The sequence below is a fragment of the Cinclus cinclus genome, chromosome 12 (assembly GCF_963662255.1).
Source record: "Cinclus cinclus chromosome 12, bCinCin1.1, whole genome shotgun sequence".
Taxonomy (NCBI): Eukaryota; Metazoa; Chordata; class Aves; order Passeriformes; family Cinclidae; genus Cinclus; species Cinclus cinclus.
Window position 1 is genome coordinate 13,831,002 of NC_085057.1, and position 18,156 is coordinate 13,849,157.

At 36.7% G+C, this 18,156-nt stretch overlaps 1 protein-coding gene across 1 annotated transcript in view; it reads right to left on the reverse strand.

Moving 5' to 3' along the window:
- CACNA1D (calcium voltage-gated channel subunit alpha1 D) overlaps window positions 1-18,156 on the reverse strand; it is a 167,911-nt gene that overhangs the window by 86,594 nt on the left and 63,161 nt on the right. Inside the window, exons 5-8 of the mRNA XM_062500851.1 lie at window positions 15,636-15,778; window positions 14,111-14,263; window positions 13,081-13,277; window positions 561-664 (exon numbers count right to left, since the gene is read on the reverse strand). Of these exons, the coding sequence (XP_062356835.1) occupies window positions 561-664; window positions 13,081-13,277; window positions 14,111-14,263; window positions 15,636-15,778 (597 nt within the window). The remainder of the gene's footprint in view (window positions 1-560; window positions 665-13,080; window positions 13,278-14,110; window positions 14,264-15,635; window positions 15,779-18,156) is intronic.

An 18,156-nucleotide genomic window follows, 5' to 3' on the forward strand; every position in this document is an offset into this window, starting at 1 on the left:
ATTTATCAGTTCCTGAGCAGGTTGTCACAGCAGTTCACAGCTCTACAACCCAGGAACCACTGAACACTGTGTCAGGGTAGTGCAGCCACACTCTCTGTAAGACAGGTCTTGGAGCACTTATTAAAAATATTTTGAGCAAAATATGTGACTGATAAACAAAAATAACAATTCAACTGCACTATGTCTCTCTGAAGAAAAGCAAAACTGGTCTTTCAGAAAAAGACACTTGTATATAACAGGTGTATATAACAGGGGAGAACATTTGTATGGGTGCACCACCCAGCTCTGTGCACAAAATCCTTTTCCCTGCAGGAATATTATAGAATAAGGAGATTAGTGCCTCACTGAATGAATATTTTTGGCAAGCATGGTGAACATGATGTCAAGACAGATACAAGCACTAGAATAACACAGTTCAATCCAAAGAGCAAACACTGGCAGGATGACATAAAAATCTCAAGTGCATGCAAAAAAGCCATTGCTGAGAAGCTTGAGTAACTAAATGCAGAGGCCACCTTACAAGTAGCAGTAGCATACACAATGTTAACTCAACTGCTTACCCACTAAGTACACCAAGAACCAGGTTAAGTACGAAAAATGAGCCAAGGATGATAAGACTAACAAAATAGATCCATGGCCACTCACATCCTATTGCATCATTTACCTGTAAAACGCAAGGAAATAAGTTATGATTCAGTCATTCATTAAACAGCAGAGTCCTTTTTGCAGCTGCCAGATCACGTAGGTTTGACTCAAAGTTTACGGCTTTGCCCAGATCTTTAAAAAGTGAACGAACAAATGTTTAAATTTACTTACCCAAATTTTGTTGCAGATGTGAGGTTTTAGATGATTAATTGAAATAACATCTGAATGAGTGCATGAGAATTGTTAGCCTTGTTTTATAACTTTGCCAAAAGGACATGAAGAATATGATAGCTCTAAACTCCAATTTTGGTGTTCGTATGTTATTTATATGAGAGCTACAAGAAAACTTTTTGTGTTCTAATTAGAGGAAGAAGCAAAAGAGGTTTATTAAAAGATGTCATCCTAACTGAAGTCTCACCTGTATGGGATAACCTGTGTGTTCATGGCAACTGAATTCAGGACTCTACCTTCATGATGAAAAAGGTGTATGCTTACCCGCTCAATACACCAAGAACAAGATTTAGTACGAAAAATGACCCAAAGATGACGAGACTGACAAAATACACCCATGGCAATTCAAATCCCATTGCATCATTCATCTGCAAGAAATAAGATGATCTTATAGAGTAGATCACTGTATTAACAGCAATGAAGAGTCAGAGAAAGGAGAATTTGATCATTCAGGTTAGATAACATTCTATGCATTCCTTCAGAAATCAAAGAGAAACAATGACAGCAAGAAAAGGCAATGGCCACATTCACTTTGCATTTCCAGCACAAACCCTAAAATAAAATGCTGAGTGAGTGAACCTAGCATCTGGACCAGAAATAATATCAAACATAAATGGAGCACTGCAACAGCTCTGTTCTTTAATGCTGAGAACATGAACTAAATTTCAGATCTCCAATTAAGATGATGATCACAAAGTATATTGAAACATTAGGATTTTTAGTTCATGTATACCCTATCTACATGAATGATCATTTGATAAACAACAATGCATAGCTCAACTGTATCAAGCAGTGTTACTTTTTGTAACACAGAATTCCCGCTGGTTTTTTCCTGAAATAAAGCAGTCAAATACAGCCAGACATTTTAAATCAATTCAAAAATAAATAAATGAGAATGAATTTGTATAAAATGTGTGAACACAACTTCAGGAAAAACAAAATCTGAAAAGAAATTTTAGAAATACAATGGAAACATTCCAGGAAAACTTCTGAACATAACTTGTATCCAGATCAAGGTTGAATGAAATTTAAAAAGTTGCTGCTGAGTTGTTTTGTTGTTTTTTTTTTTATTTAAAGTGAGGTTGAAATCATCGAGCTTTCAATACACTCTTGACAGACTCACACAAGGTTTTCTATAAGGATTTCTCCCACTTGCTATTCTTAGCCAGCTCATCATACCTAACAAAGGATGGACTTGTGAAACATAACCATGGAGATCTAAAATGACTGATTCAGAAAAACAGATATTTTAAAACAGGGAAATTTAGTTTTGTGTGTAGGATTCAGGTGCAAAAAGACATTTTTATAAGTCACAAACAGAATTCTGACATGAGGCTTCTTGGAAATGGCTCTCCTTGAAGAGGAATTATTCTGGCTTTTGCGCTGGATTCCTCTTAAAATGTTCTATAGTCATGAAAATTCAGCAGACAATAAAATTACATATGATACTGTAGAACAATCTAATTGCAAATGTGTTTTCTTTTCTGTGAAGGCTGCTGTGTTTGTTGCATCTGAAATCTGTGATTAAGCTTTGAGTTCTATTGACAGTCAAGTTTGACACCTCTCCTTAACATCTCTGTTGGAATAAACTTACTAAACTTGGGAGCAAACATTTTTCGAAATTACTTTTTTTTTTTTTCCCCCGGTCCTTAGATAATCTCAGTTTCTGCCAGGGGGCCCAATGAATGGTTAGACAGGAGGTTTAATTCTTTGCTGGTTAAGGCCCAAAGGCACTTTTCTTCCATGGTGTTCTATGATAGCAGCAGGTTACACTTACTAAAGTAAACAAACCTCCTAAGTAACCAAACCAGATGAGTTTACACAGTTACTTCATGCACCTTTTAAAAGAGTCTATGTATCATACTTTAAAATGCTTTTTTAACTGAACTGAGGTACTAAAAAGTAACTTAAAATTACACTTGCTACAGAAAAAGAAAAAAAAAATTGAAAACATATTTTATTTGGAATTTTTTTTCTCTTCCAATAAAACTGTGCTTTGGAGAAGTTAAAATAAAAGAGGGTTTTGGCCATTCAGCAAGACTGGGATCATTATCTTCAATTTCAAGAGATCCAAAGCTTTCATTGTTCAGTTCTGCAATACTCTTATGGCAAAGTCTTTCACAATGCTGCCATCACACCTACTTAGTCTCCTGAGCAAAGCTTTCAACAACCCTTGGCACTTCAGGGCCTTCTGTTAAGGACAGTGGCTGTGAAGTCTTGGGTTTTATCACCTACATCCAACTCTGTCAAAGCAAATCCCCTGCATTTGGGAAGTTTGATCAATGAAACCCCAAAGTTAGAAAGTAGAACATTCCATTGCCCAGACTGAATTTCTGCCTTGTCTCAGTGGATGCTGCCCTTTGCATCTTCTTTCACGCATAGGCATCTGGCCTTATGTTTTAAGAATAGTATTTACTTAATGGTTTTAAAAAGCATACTCATAATTATTTTATTACTTTAGAAGCTTGTTTGCTTCATAGACCTGACTCATACCATTCAGGCCAAGTGTTTTTCTAGCAATAACACATCCCAGCAAACATTTTAATTAAATTTCAAATACATCTGAATGCATTTTGCATCTAACAACTATACAATTAGCAAAGAATTGCTTCCAAGTCACTAGAGTTCAGAGTGAATACATAAATTCATCTGGTATTCGTGCCAACATTTTTCTGCTATGCATCATTTTGAAAAAACTGAGAGATTAATATTTGCAATTCTACTTTGAGCAGAGCTCAAAAAACAGAATTCTGGCAGTCACTGCAGTACAGCTCCATGCTCTGCTTTTGCTCATAAAGAGAACATTTTCAGGCAGTCAGGCACTCTGCTAACTTAGTTACCCAGAAGCAAAGCTGAAATTCTCATGCTCTGTCACAAAGGCTCTTTTAGTATGAGCAGTTGTGATTTGCATTCACTTTTTCATGTGCAACATGTAAAAAAAAAAATATTTCTCATTTATGCAGCAGGATTTTAAGCCCAGTGTTTTAGGCTAATCTATCTAGGACTAATTGCTTTGTGAAGCAAAAATTGGAAACTTCAGCTAATCAGTACTAGAAGAAATGCTTCTCTTTGGCAGATGTTGAACTATTTCAAAAGCATTCCATTACTCAGGAACATCTGAACCTAGAAGAATACCTTGGAACTAACCTAAGATTGAATTCCTAAAAACTACTCAACAACTTTACCATTTAGTTCTAGATACAATTAAACTCTAATCAAGTAATGCACTGTAATTTCTGTTCACGAAGTAATATTTCAGATTGTATTAATACCAGACATCAAAGTACAAAAAGAAGTCCTTTGCTTTTGGAAAACTTTGCTGCTCATTTCATGCATGTCAAATGGCATTTTCTATAACTTCCAATTAAAGAAAGATTAAAGGAATTGATTTGCCTTCTGATTAAAAATAGAGACAGCTTGGTTAATATATAAGAACAGGAAAATCTCCATCCTCAAAACCAAGTTTTATATTCATTTGAAGGGATTCGTGCTGACTTCTCACCCAAAATGCAGAATAAGGAGTCAAAGTCACAAATTCCAGATGTGCTAAAGCAACACCAGCAATTCAAGGACATCTCACATCTGAAATCCTCAGCAAAATGTCTGGCAAGCATCTCCTGCCCCATGCCTCAGGGATGCACTGTGCCAAAGGAGGTGTCATATTTAATGGCCCTCAATGGACTTGTTCTGTCTTTTTGAGTCCATGAGGCTTTTGGCCTTCAGAGCACCTATGGCAAGGACACCACCACGCACCATCTTTCTTGCCCCTTGCCTTTTTAAAGATCTAGTCTTACTTTTTGAATGTCAGTTCTCAGCAGTTTGTCCACCACATCAACCAGAGGGCAGATGAGATAGTGGACAATATGAAGGACAAAGGTTTCTTCAAATCCCCTAATTCTGTTTCACCAGAACAGTACATGTGCACTACACATTATTTATTTGTCTCTATGTTTGCACGTATATGTTGGTGAGTCTGCAATCTTGAAGAATTATCTTGAGCTGATTGGACCAACATGATACAGTCTGAAACTGCCTCAAGTGGCATTTGTATGAATTATTTTGTGAGCTGTGCTGCAGCTGGAATCAACTATCATTACAACGCATCATAAATGATTAGACACCAAGACTGAAGTGAAACAGGGAAAGTCAAGTTTTCTGCAGATATAACCTTAGTATTACACAGTAGCAGATGGCAAACTTCAACCTTAAACATGAATTAGAAATCATTAAAATCTCATTTATCCCTATCTATGATAATTGTGAGTAAAATCCTCATATGCAGTTACTTGCAAATCGAGGTCTTTTCTGTACACCTGGTATTCTTTTATTGAAAACTGTTGCAAACTCAATATGCAAACAACATAAGCTCTACCTGGGATTAATGATAAAATAAAACCTCTAATTCTGCATTTGTACCATTACAGATACAACGTGCTGACGCATGAACCTATTTTGATTTTCCACAGTGTTTCAAACCCTCTTAAATTTGTTGAATTTCTTAGCTTCCTTAAGTTGTAATTTTACCTTCCTCTTTTTATAACATGCCAACAGACACATAACTGGTGGGTTTTCCTAGTGCTACCTGTAATCTGCCTCATCATCTTAAAAATTGTTCAGACTGACAAACTCAGTCTCTTGACAGGCGTAAAAATTCAGCAGACATCAGTGTTTTGTGAAGTAGAACTATCTCTGCACTCTTGCAAGCATGGAAGGGAGGTTCACAAAACCCCAGATCAGGCTATTTATTCTACTCAGTGAAGAGCACACCAGAGAGCTTTTCAAAGCTGCCTGGCTTCAAAGGTTTTGTCCGGAGATATTCTTGGCTGAATTGGAGTTAACTTAAAGCTGACTTAAAACAGGCTGTGCTTGAAGCACAGCACCCTCCAGGTTGATTTATAAAAGCATTGAATTTTATATTCAGTGTTCTGGAGCCAAAGCACAGATGTCCTGGTTGGACAGGCTCAGCTTTGTTGTGTTTCTGTCACAGAATATGGAGATGCCCTGGTGGGATGTGCACTGAGACCAGCCTTTGTTAAGCATTTCAGCTCAGCATCACCTGGAAAAATGAGAGTTCCATGGCTCAGGCATCAAGGTAGGCCTAAAGAGAAAGATCCCATTGAGAAGCACAAAATTGTCACAGGACCTAGAGAGCCTCATAGTTGCTTAATCACTTCATAAATTTGGCCTCTGTCTTCTGTATGTAAACTGTACTGTGCAATTGCATACAGGACACAGAAGTGATCCTCTCAAGTTAAATCTCAGCTTGGAAAATGCTGCTTTGGCTTAATGAATTTGCTTTGATCAAGCTGAACAGACCTCATTTTCTTCCTTCTACTGGTTTTATCCATTCATATCAAATGAATTATAAAATTCTGGTATTCCCACAAATCATCTACTCTTCAGAACATGACTGTTTATAAATTCTTACTGTGATTATTTGGAAATTAGTTTAGATGCAGGTCTTTCTCTTTCATTCAGACACTGTATTGTACCTAATACTATTTTAGCTAATTCCTGGTAGTGGCATTCCATTAATCAGCTTACTGTCTTTAGCTGGGTGAGGGGCTGGGCGGAAATCAAGTAATTGTTCCAAGGAAAGCCAAGATGTCAAACGTGACTGTTTAGAAATTGTGTTATCTTTTTCAGATAATTATGCATCCCTGCTTAATCTGCAGAGCAGATGGACAGGACCACAACAAAATGAAGAGCACAACCTCTACAAAACAGTAACCCAGAGAAGGTTTGCTTTGGAGCACTACCAGGTTTAACAAAATCTGTATTCCAGATATAACAAAAAACAAGTGTTTGACTCCTCTCATAAACAGCAGCACATTAATTTCAGATTAACAATCTGTTAGTGTTCGTACCTATTTCTCTGCATTGCCCAAACTTATTTCAAAAAATTTATAAAACCTATGCATAGATTTGGCTTGCTAAACCTAAGGGCTGAAAAAACTAAATTAAGTAACTAATATGATCAACATTGTGTTTATTTTTTATGTAGTTAGGTATATTATATGAAAATGAAAAATTATATATCCACACAGGTGCTCTGTACTAAACACCTTCTTTCTTTTGGAGTCTGCTCTTTTACCTATATATGTACCATACATTATACAAAACTTGGATGGGTTTTATATTTCCCACATACTGGATACAAAAAAAACCACAAGTACAATCCACTTACTATTCAGATAGATGATCTAAAATTATTACCTTCGTTTATGTAGCACCAACAAGCAAAGCCTCAGTACTCAGGAAGATTTAAATTTATCAACTAAATTGTTATCCTGGGACAGACTGGGAACTAGGATTGTTATAAAATAATTCTTGGCTTCTAGTGGCAAAGTTTTTGGAAGAAACTCTGGCTGATGGACTAATGGAGTATGTAGCACTACTCCAAGTTTAGCCTCTATTTCCAATCCAGTTTCGACCCAGTTTTATTTAAAATTTGTGGAGAGAAAGAATAGGTTCTTCTCAGTATTTGCAATGATCTGTGACAAGAAATTAGTTCCATGCTTTGACTGCAGTACAGGTCAGCAGTCAGCTGAGGCTGAGATACCAGATATCCTGTCAAAGTCAATCAAGTTCACCTCATGGGAAAGATATTTCCCTGTGAGTTTGTTTAAAATCCTCCTCAGGAGAGGTCTTTGTGTTAAGATGCTAACTGGAAAAAATTATACTATAATCATATATTGTGAATTTTTCATTTTTTTTTATATCACATTCTTTTTGATCCTAATTTAAACTTTCAGTCTGCATATTCCTTGGCTTGGTAGCTCTATTTGCATATGTGAATTTGATCATTCCCTTTTTCCTCTTTCAGAAATTAAGTTCTGTCTCTTTGGAATCCAAACCTGGATGACTCCAAGCTTTTAATAACAAAGGAATATAAAAAGGTAATTAGTCCAAATCACTATGTAAAAGGCAGGGGGGAGTTAATCTTGATTTTAACATGCAACCAGATTCAAGTAGTTAACACTCAAACAGAAAAAATACTGCCTGCAATCCCTGGCTCTTTAGGGAGATTTATGCAGTATATTACTGCTGGCACCCAAAATTTCTGTCACTCTTTTCCAGCTGTACATCAGGAGTTAACTGTGTGCCTATGTAGCCACGGAAGGCTGGGAGCTCTGTGCACACAGCACAGGGATGCCTTTGGGGATGAGCTGACTTGTTTCACTCCAGAGCCTCCCTCAGATGACCTGCGAGTGGTGCTGAGCAATGCTAGCAGAGCAGCACTAAGCTTTCCCTAGGTACAAAGGAGGAAAAGGCAGGAATAAGTATTTTCTAAGATTTACAGGGACGTTTCCTCACCATTTTTAACATTGCTAAATATCTGCAACTGATTTACAAATGGAAAAAAAAGCAGTGAAGCATTCTTTGACTTCTCTGAGACAATAAGCTGAAATTGATTGCTTTGCATCAAGTATTGTTTGATGCAGGAACATGCCTTCCTTTTCTGCTGGTGGAATGGGACTAACATGGCTTAAATCACCCTAATTAGTCTATTCCCACTATCTTATTAAATCATTCAATTCAAAGCTCTAGACTATTATTGTTTATTTGACTCTTGGACACATTTTTGGAAAAGTGTTTTTAGGAGACTCCTTGTCAGCAGTCCGATGACAGTTCTGATAATACTTCAAACATATTTTGTAATTTTTGTTCATAGCATAATAACACATGAGCCAAGGGATTTTATTGTGCGAGATGCATTTGTAAAACGTTTGTTTTTAGGAAATATCTTTGGCTACACATCAGCTGGTCTCAAGTACACTATATCTGAGTCTACCCTTAAATATCCTTGAATAGGAGCATTCTAAAAAGTGTTGGGAGTAGAGACTGAGCTCCCGACCTGATTGACAGCAATACACTGGCTGTGCAGGCACTTATGCAAAAGTGCATGTAGACATACACAAGAGTGCAGTGCAGCCTGAACAATCTGTGTTACAGAAATGATGGATTTTCTTTTTTTAAGATGTTCTAAGATTCTTCAAGGACTATATTGGGGAATATAAAGTTCAATTTCTTAAACAGAAGACAGGTTCCTACATGCACCCTTTTTTGTTATAAAAGCAGAGGAACAATGAAGGAAGAATTTCTTTGATGATAATATATGTTATTAGCAAAAAGTAGTAACAGTTTTCAAAAGCTGACATACAAGTAAAAGGTATATTTCTAAAAAACTTGCCATCCCTTTCCTCGAACCTTATGTGAGTTTTAGGTACATTTTAGATTGCCTAGACATTCCAAGTAATGATCTGAGTATTTTAAACAAGAATCCTTTGGAGAATACCTTGTTAACATAGCAGTAGGTGCATGAATAGGCAAAACCATGTAAGACACCAATGTATCCCTACTCAGCAATTTTAGCTCGAGTGCTTCAGTCTCAGAAATTCCCAGTTCACTCTGAACAATGCTAGACAGGTATTAGAAAACTGGGGAGCTTTAAAATTGGACATCATCTGACCATAAAATTGACCTAGTAAAGTTCAGTTGCCACTACAACACTTGTCACATCTTTGAAGCAACGGTGCTGGCAACCCACCCCAATGATTACTTTATTTCTCAGAGGTCCTGACCATCTCTCATTCAAGCTACAGTTGGATTATTCAAGTGTAGTAAGTCAAGATAACTTCACTATGGTGAAAACAAGAAGAATTAAATGAGATCACTTTGGTGCTCATGGGAAAATTGGGAGTTTTGCTGCCAGTATCACTGCTTGTTTTCTGTGTTCCCATGTATCAAGTGACACAGCTAAAAATAAAAAGCAATTTACAAAATATGTGTTTGCCATTAATAGATTATACATCGAGATGTTTCAAAGGCACGGGACAAATCTGGAGCCAGATACGCAAAAGAAGATTCGAGTTCTGCAATTCTTGAGAGCTTGCTAGCATAAATTGGAAATGAGGCAAAGAGTACTATGCTCTCAGCTTTAGAATGTGAGCCACAGTGTTAAAAACTTGGGCACACAGAGGCTGCCACTTGGCTGATAACATGGACGGCACCAGGATCCCAAACGAAAAGCATGAGCCTGCATTGAGGGCTCCAGAGCAAACAGAAAGGACCATGAGTGGGAATAAACATGGCCCAAATATAAATGGAGAACAAACGCACACACAATTTGGGAGCACACGTGCTGTGCTGGCTGCTCAGAGCAAGGACAACACCCCTTAACCTCTCAATTCCAACCTTTGGCACTAAGGAGTTGTATTTTTTTTTTTTTTTTTTTTTTTTTGGATAAACGTTGTAATGCCTGCTATCCAGTGAGTTACAAGTAATTAGAGGGAGAAAAGAGGCCAGACAAGGGCACTAAAACCCAGCAGGACACACAGGACTGGGATGTAAACTGGTGAGCAGCAGGATGCCCACGCGAGTCACCACGACCTGAAGGGTGCCCAGCAGCAGCAGCAGAATCAAGGCCTGGACTCACAAGAGATACACATAAGAGAAAAATCATTATTGGTGCTTGCAGAATTTTCAGAGCAAGTTTACTGCCATTAGCCAGGTGATAAAGAGCTGTGCCAGTGAGTGCTGTTGGAATCTGCCATTTTCAGCTGTCATCCAGAATGCCACTCAACACAACGAAAAACACAAAACAGATTTCACCTGCTCACATTACACCTGCTAGCAAGAGAAGCCTACATAAATTTATTTCACTGTTCACACAGTGACCAAGTGAAAAGTGAGAATTATGTGCTGTTTCAAATATTTGTGGGCTTGGTTTTATTTGTTTTGGGTAAAACTCATTCGGTCTGTGTATTAATAACAGAGTTATAAGTAAAAAGCAACCCACAAACCCCATGCACATCGAGCTAAAATGGCTTCCCCAGATTCCTTTGTTACAATTTGTTATGCCCCTAATGCTTTTAGAGTTTTCAAATGAAATTAAATCCTTCCCAATTTTTAGCTAAATCTACCTCATCTTGATCCAGTGATAGAATTAAAACATAAAAATTGTCATTCCTCTTGTCCTCAGCAAGTAATTTCAGTTTGACAATGACCAACTTGTTGGTCTATAAGAGAGAAAGAAGCTGAATTTATAATTGTATAGGCATCAGTTACGATAGATTCCAAAGCCCCCTGAATATCCTATTTTGATTATATTTTACTAGGTCAATAAATATTTGCTTCACTGTCTAATAATCCCAGTATCATTGGAATAAAATGAAAAATGACACCTGTGTACCAGTAAATATATTGTATACTGGAAATTCCTTATAGAGAAAGAAGTAAAAAACATGTCATGCAATTTGTTTTTTCAATTGTTCAAAATTTTCTTATAATTTTCATTTTGTCTGATCATGAAAATATTCAATATCCTATTTTAATGATTTTCTTAATTCTGCTGTCATTGGAGAGACTGCAAAGGTTTCTAAAGGGCAGCAGATTAATGAGGGCACCAAATCCCAGGGGAAAAATGTTTAATTCTGAGATATTCCAATTGTTTCTATATGTTTTATAACATGTTATAAACACAGCAACTCTCCAAAGCTTTTATATTCATTTCCTTTGAAAAAATTTGAAGGAATTATCAACTCCTGAAATGCAGGTATGCTTTTACCTCAAAAGATATTGAAGGTGCAATTTCTTTCTAGATAACCATGGCACACTTTCCCTTTTTGGGAAGAATTAAAATAATTACCATCACCATGAACATAAACCATAAAATAAATACTAATTCTATATTCACACAGTCTCCTAGAAAATTAGGGAGAGTTGGAGTGCAAACTCCAAGGAACAGAAAAACCTTCACAATGGTAAATCATGCAATAACCAAATGTAGCCATACATAATTGTTGGTCAATGTTGAAGGTTTGTGTGTTTCTAGCCAGTTTTTTACCTGATAACAGACAGTGGAAAATATTCATAGTTGCCTTTTTTTTTTCTTTCAATCCTAAAATAATGCCATTTTACCATACTAATTATTTTTAAGAACTATATTCTCTTAAAAACATGCCCATATTCTATACTTCAGTATCACAGATTTTATCTGAGACTACACTCTGTGTTACATGTTTTAGCAATAGCTTATTTCACCTTGATTTGCAACAAATGACCACATCAAATCATATGGTCATTCACTGGATAATACCACATTGTTAAATGCATCCAGCACTCCACAACAGATGCACTATTAGTAATTAATCCCACTTGGCCAGACAAGCTTGAACAAACTCACAAAGTGAGCTGCTCTCAGCAACAAAACCTGAAGTCCCACTAAGATACTCCTTGAGACAACTCAACCCTTTTGAACAGTTTACTAACAGTGATCCTTACCAGTAATCACTTTTCTTCTTCCATACATATTTTCTAACATTTGAACTGTCAGAATTGTGTTTTTTAATACGGCCCTAGTAGCTGCAAAGACTTACTGCTGAGCACCAGGTAGTACAGAATATTCTCACTGATGTTCAGCACCTGTGGGAGGTTCTGCCACAGACTTCTTGAATGGCCTTGGACAAATCACTCAGACCAGATATCAAGATACTCCAAGATTCACAAAACAACATCGTGTCACTTAGAGTGGAATGGGGTTAAGCAGAGAAATGCCTGTTTTTAGGTGACTATTTTTTTAAAAATCTGTGTATCCATTTTCCTCCATTCTTCAGTTTCCCAGTCTGTGTCCAGCTGATGTTGCAAGATTATGGAAGTACCATACCTTACACCAAAGGAGCATTTAAAGGTGAGAATTTACACAGTTAGGTTTTTGAATACCTCTTGCTGCTTCCATGGATTTGATGCCAGAGCCACAGCTCCTGTAAATTTGTAGTTTCTGAACGGTTAGCATGATTTTCAGTCCCCATGGCAAGCAATGTCAGTTGAGAGCTTGCTTTGTTCTAATTTATGTTAACATTGTGAAAAATTCTGCACAAATACTGCAAAAAGAGAGCTCTTAAGCTTAATCAGTGACGACATACTTAATATCTGTAGGCTCACCCGAAAAAATGTTAGTCCAAAGGACATAAACGCAGTTTTACATTTATACAAATGGAATAGGCAAAAAATACCCCTCAAATAAGCAGTGAATAAATTTGTTTCTAAAATGTACTTTTAGCCTGAGGAATGCAGTAACAGTCTGTGACTGAAACAAGAATACAGCTGAGCTGGTCTCCTGCAAAACTCACCAAGATTTCCTGTTAATGGTACAGCTCAATCCCCACTTGAATAGAGAAGCTCAGTGATGTATGAACTTACCCAGTACAACACATCAGTCCATCCTTCCATGGTTATACACTGGAACACAGTCAGCATTGCAAATGCAAAATTATCAAAGTTGGTTATGCCTCCGTTTGGTCCAACCCATCCACCCTTACATTCAGTGCCATTCATGACACACTGACGGCCGTTCCCTGAGAATGCACAAGGTGCTGGATCATCTTCAACTAGTATATCTGGAAAAGAACCAAAAAGGAGAACTCTGAGCCCTTGAGTTTTCAAGAGTTACCCCTACATGTAAGGAAATATCAATGCTATTGTGAGATAAATCCAGATCTCAAGCTGAGAAAGGTGACACAAAAAGAGCTTTGATGTTTTTAGTGTCTGTCAGATTTGGGCCTTACAACCTCAAATATAGGTTAATAAAAATAATTAAGCAGTGGGAAGAAGCACAGTGTAATAATACATCATTTCTTAGAAGCTCCTCATGCTGATTTTTTCTTTCCTCTTCACTGCTGTTACTTTTCTTCATGGCACTTCACACCAACACATGGATCACTAAGGAAAAATGGATCTAATTCCTATAGAGTCATCTTCATGACTTAGTTGAAAGAAAAGCACCTTGAGCCACCAGCTAAGATGGTTTCACTATTTCAGAGCTCTCCCACAACACACACTTCCATTTCATTTTTTCACTGGACAGAGGAACACTGTTTTGCTTCTTCACTCATTTCAGAGCTGCAATCCTCACCACACTGCCACATTCTGGATTTGTCCCTCATAGGTAATGACCTTTATTTCTTCACTACTATATTCAGCTACACACATCAGAAATGAAAACCTATTCAGAGCATGATCTAGTGTCTAAATAGTTTGATTTTTTGGTGACTTTGGTATTGTTTGTTTTTTTTCATTTAATGCACTCTACCTCCAATTGTGAACCAGCGTAAACTGGGGGTTACAATAGCTTTAGTCCTTTGGTCCCTAGTTGTATTTCAAACTGAAATTCCACAGATTTGAAAGGAAACATCATCAAACCCTAATTTTAAAGAACAGTTTAATGACTTACCTGAATCAATAAGAAAACAAGATTTGTGCATTTTTCCAATAAAAAGTTCCAATCCTATAATAGCATAGATTATGATTACAAACAATACCAAAAGGGCAATATGGAGGAGGGGGACCATGGCTTTTATAATGGAGTTCAGGACAACTTGTAAACCTGAAAAAAAAAAAAAAGAGGATATAAGATATGAACCATATTTCTATGTCTTATTCTATAAAATTTTAGTAATTACACATTATTAGGACTTAACTATAAAGACATGCAGAGAAAATAAGATTTTTTAAAAACATCTACTACCCAGAATCATAAAATATTCCTGCAACAAAGATCTTTATAAGAATCTGAAATTTTCTGTCTAATCAGTTCCTCTGTTAATGAAGTTTATATCATAGAAGTCAGTGCTTGAAATGTGTCACAAGAATATATGGGTGCTTCTATAAAGAAAGGGCACATAGTGTGCGCCTGTAGGTCATTTTATGTGACCTTTAAGAAGTTCTGTGCTAAACCAAAAACTTTGTGGCAAATTCTGAGAAATTGTACACTCAGTCAATTGTAGACCGGTCTTCTTACTCTGGGGAGAAAATTATAGTTTACTGGGAAAACACATTTTTAATCTGAACAAACTTAGTCTTTCATCATTCATCCCTTTCAAAACTGCTCTACTTTCTTTTTTGCAATTAAATATTTATCCAAATTTTGGCCTTACCAAAATGACCTAATCCTAGACTAATGAAGCTGCCACAGAACCAATGAGAAGAAAATATGCCTCTTTCTTAATTTGCTAGACTTCCTCTCTGACATTCCATAGGTCTGCTCTGTCCTCACTGAAGCCCTTTTGCCAAAAATCACTCATTTCCATGTAACTGTCCAGGATATAATGCACACAGAATTAACTTTCTTCCTTTGAACGCCTTGGTAATAGCTGAACTGAAAGTCAATACCCTCATATAGCCCAAGTATCTTCAATAATTAATAAAGCGTTAAAACAGGAAATATCAGAAAATTCAATTGCTCTCTTAAACAATATTGTTCTACTTTTTAAGTTTCTTAATTTATCTGTTAGCTCTGCTGAGATACACAGAAGGCATTCATGTGCATTGGAGGGGGCAGGAAACACAAAATGTGTAATCTGCTCTGGCATACACTTAACAACATATAAACTATTTTAGGACCACCTACACTTTCAGATGCAGGGGTTTAGAATAAAAAAAAAATCTGAATTTTATCTTCTGGTGTATATGCATTTTAACATGTAATGTACTTCTATATAAAGCTTCTAAAAAGGAAGTGTATTCCCCTGTCAGTTTATTGAGCTGTGTAAGGAGATCATACACTGACTGAATTCACAATCACTTTTTCAACATGAAATAGGGTATCATTCATCTTGAAATTCACTGTATATACATAGCCAGATAACAAAAAGTCAGCTTTATCCCATCTCATTTCCGTAGTGTCTGGAAGAAGACAGTTCAATGATCAGAGCAGTCACATTCCTGATTGCCATGGAAATAAAGAGAGCAGAGCTTACTGGGCACTCCTGATACGAGTCGGAGAGGTCGCAGTACACGAAAGGCTCTTAGGGCTTTGACATCAAAGCCACCAGGTTTGCCACCTGAGTGGCTGCCACCGTCTGTTTCTTTGGTTAATTGTTCCAATATTACACTAAATAATCTAGAAAACGAGGTGAAAGGTAAAGTCATCATTTCCCATTTACCACACAGACAGCCACCTTACTTTGGAAATCAGTTGAAGTGCAGATCATTCTGCAGAGCTGTTCAGATGTCAAATTGAGAGGTATATTTACACATTAAATCATGACAGACAGAGCTATAAGTGCAAGACTATAATCCCTCTAGAGAATGAGGATCACACAGTTTCAAATAATTTAGTATTCATCTCATATATACAGACTGCTATTTTTAAATAAATGAAGCTACTTTGCCACTTTCGTTTAAACATTTTAGCTTTAACATTTGGAGAATTTATCTTGCCTTTAGAAAAAGAAATAGATAATAACTAAAACCATCTGGTTTAATTTTGGCAGAATATATAAACTCTAGGGGGAATAGCAGTAGAATATTCTACATACAGTCAGAAGAAACTGAATATTTAAAAAATAATTAAAGTTCACCATTTAATAACACCAAAAAGATTTGTTTCTTACACATCATACCTCTGAGGAAAAATATATTCCCAGATGGCTCATTTATTATATTGTAATTTTTCCCTGCAGAAACGAATTAGTCATTCATTAGAACAGTTTGCAAGACAAGACTTTTATTTTGCTTTCCCACTTATAGCAGCAATTTAAAGTGATGCATGTTCTTGAAATCTAAATTAATCTTAGGTTTATTTTAGTTTGGAGCTCCATCTCAGATGCATGGGTTTCTAGACTATCACTAGACCACACAAACTGTGTTATCCTCTGCACAGAGTCTGTAGTTCAATAGTTGCAGAGCTGCACTTCTCCTGAAAGGATTATCCAGTTAATGTTTCACACTTACAAAGGATGCCTGAAATGTGCAGGGTTTTGGTTTGGTCATTAAAATTTTTCACAACTCTGCTTAAGAACTTGGTCATGCTGGATAGTTACTTGAAATCGTGTATTATTTAATAGGTTGCCTAAACCAGATTATTGAAGGCTTTACCCTCCCCCAGTAAGCAGCTGACCCACATCAGTCAATACCCATCCCTAGACTGCTTCGTTCTGCTCCAGAGAGGAACTCAGCCCCAAGGACTCCACAGACATTACAAGGAACATCAGCAGCCCACATACTGTCACACCAAAGCCAGACATTGATACCTGGTCCTGATTCAGCCCTAGAATTTAACAGAAACACAATTGCAGGAAAACAAACACCTCAGTGATTTCAAGAGTGACTGTTTGTGCTTGAAAGACAGACATTATTAAAATCAAGTCTGAATTCAGAGAACCTTTCCAGCCTGCCAGTTCATACAACACTCAGAAAATTAAAGGCCATGGGCAGGTGCTATGAAAGCTTTCTCTACCAGGACCTTATTCTTTCACAGAAATCAATGGAAATTACGTGAGAGACCATACAGCTAAGTAGAGTACTCAGAGTAATTGGAACTCTGATGGGTTACAGGGAGAAGTGACAAATAGTAGAAAGCATCACATTCACAGCTCTGTCATTTTGTGTAGTCCAGCTGAAACCAGGACATATGTCATTCCTAAAAAGCAATTAAGGTATATAACTATTGATCTTCTTTATTGAAATTTAGATTCATATTGCTCTACAGTTTAGCAAAGTTTAAAGGTTTAATTAAGGTCTGATTTTAAAAACATCTCTATATGTGTTTCCCTTTTGCTTGTAGAGATTTCTTTAGGTATAATTAAGATTAATGCAACTGGATTGCTATAGTTTCTGCTGAGAGAACAAATTTCAATACATTCAATATAGGACATCATGGCAGCTCTTCCAAAGTTATTAGAATACCTAATGAAATTTCCCATTGAAGCTGGTCACATAGAATCAGGTCCAGAAGTGATTCCAATATCCACCTTGGGTTATATATGAAAACCAATTTTTCACTGGGCTTTTATGTATTAATTAAATAAATGGGTCTCATGCTGGCTTAATCATGCAGGTTGCGTTCTTACTGAAAAAACAAAAACATTGCTCGCAGTTCTTTCAGTGTGTGACATGTTAGGAAAGGTCCACCTTGTCTTACAGGTAGGCTGATGACAATCTGCACACGAGTTTCTATTCTAAACTTTTGGATCTGAATTACAGCTTAATCTTAGTGTGATATTTTAGGCTTTTGATAAGATATACTCCTTTTTTATTCATATTTTCAACAAATTCAGTGTGACCATTTGACCGAACTACATTTAGCCTCCAATAATGAGTGTTTCAGGAATTAGTGGAAAATTTTTTAGTTATCATGTATTTAGGACACAGCCAAAGATAGAGGTCATGTTAATTAGACTGCTCCAGGGTTACTGTAACTCAGTGGTCACTTGACAAAAGGGAAGAGGTCTATTCAAGTGACTGCTTGGCAAGGCAGCAGAGCTCATGTGTGACAAT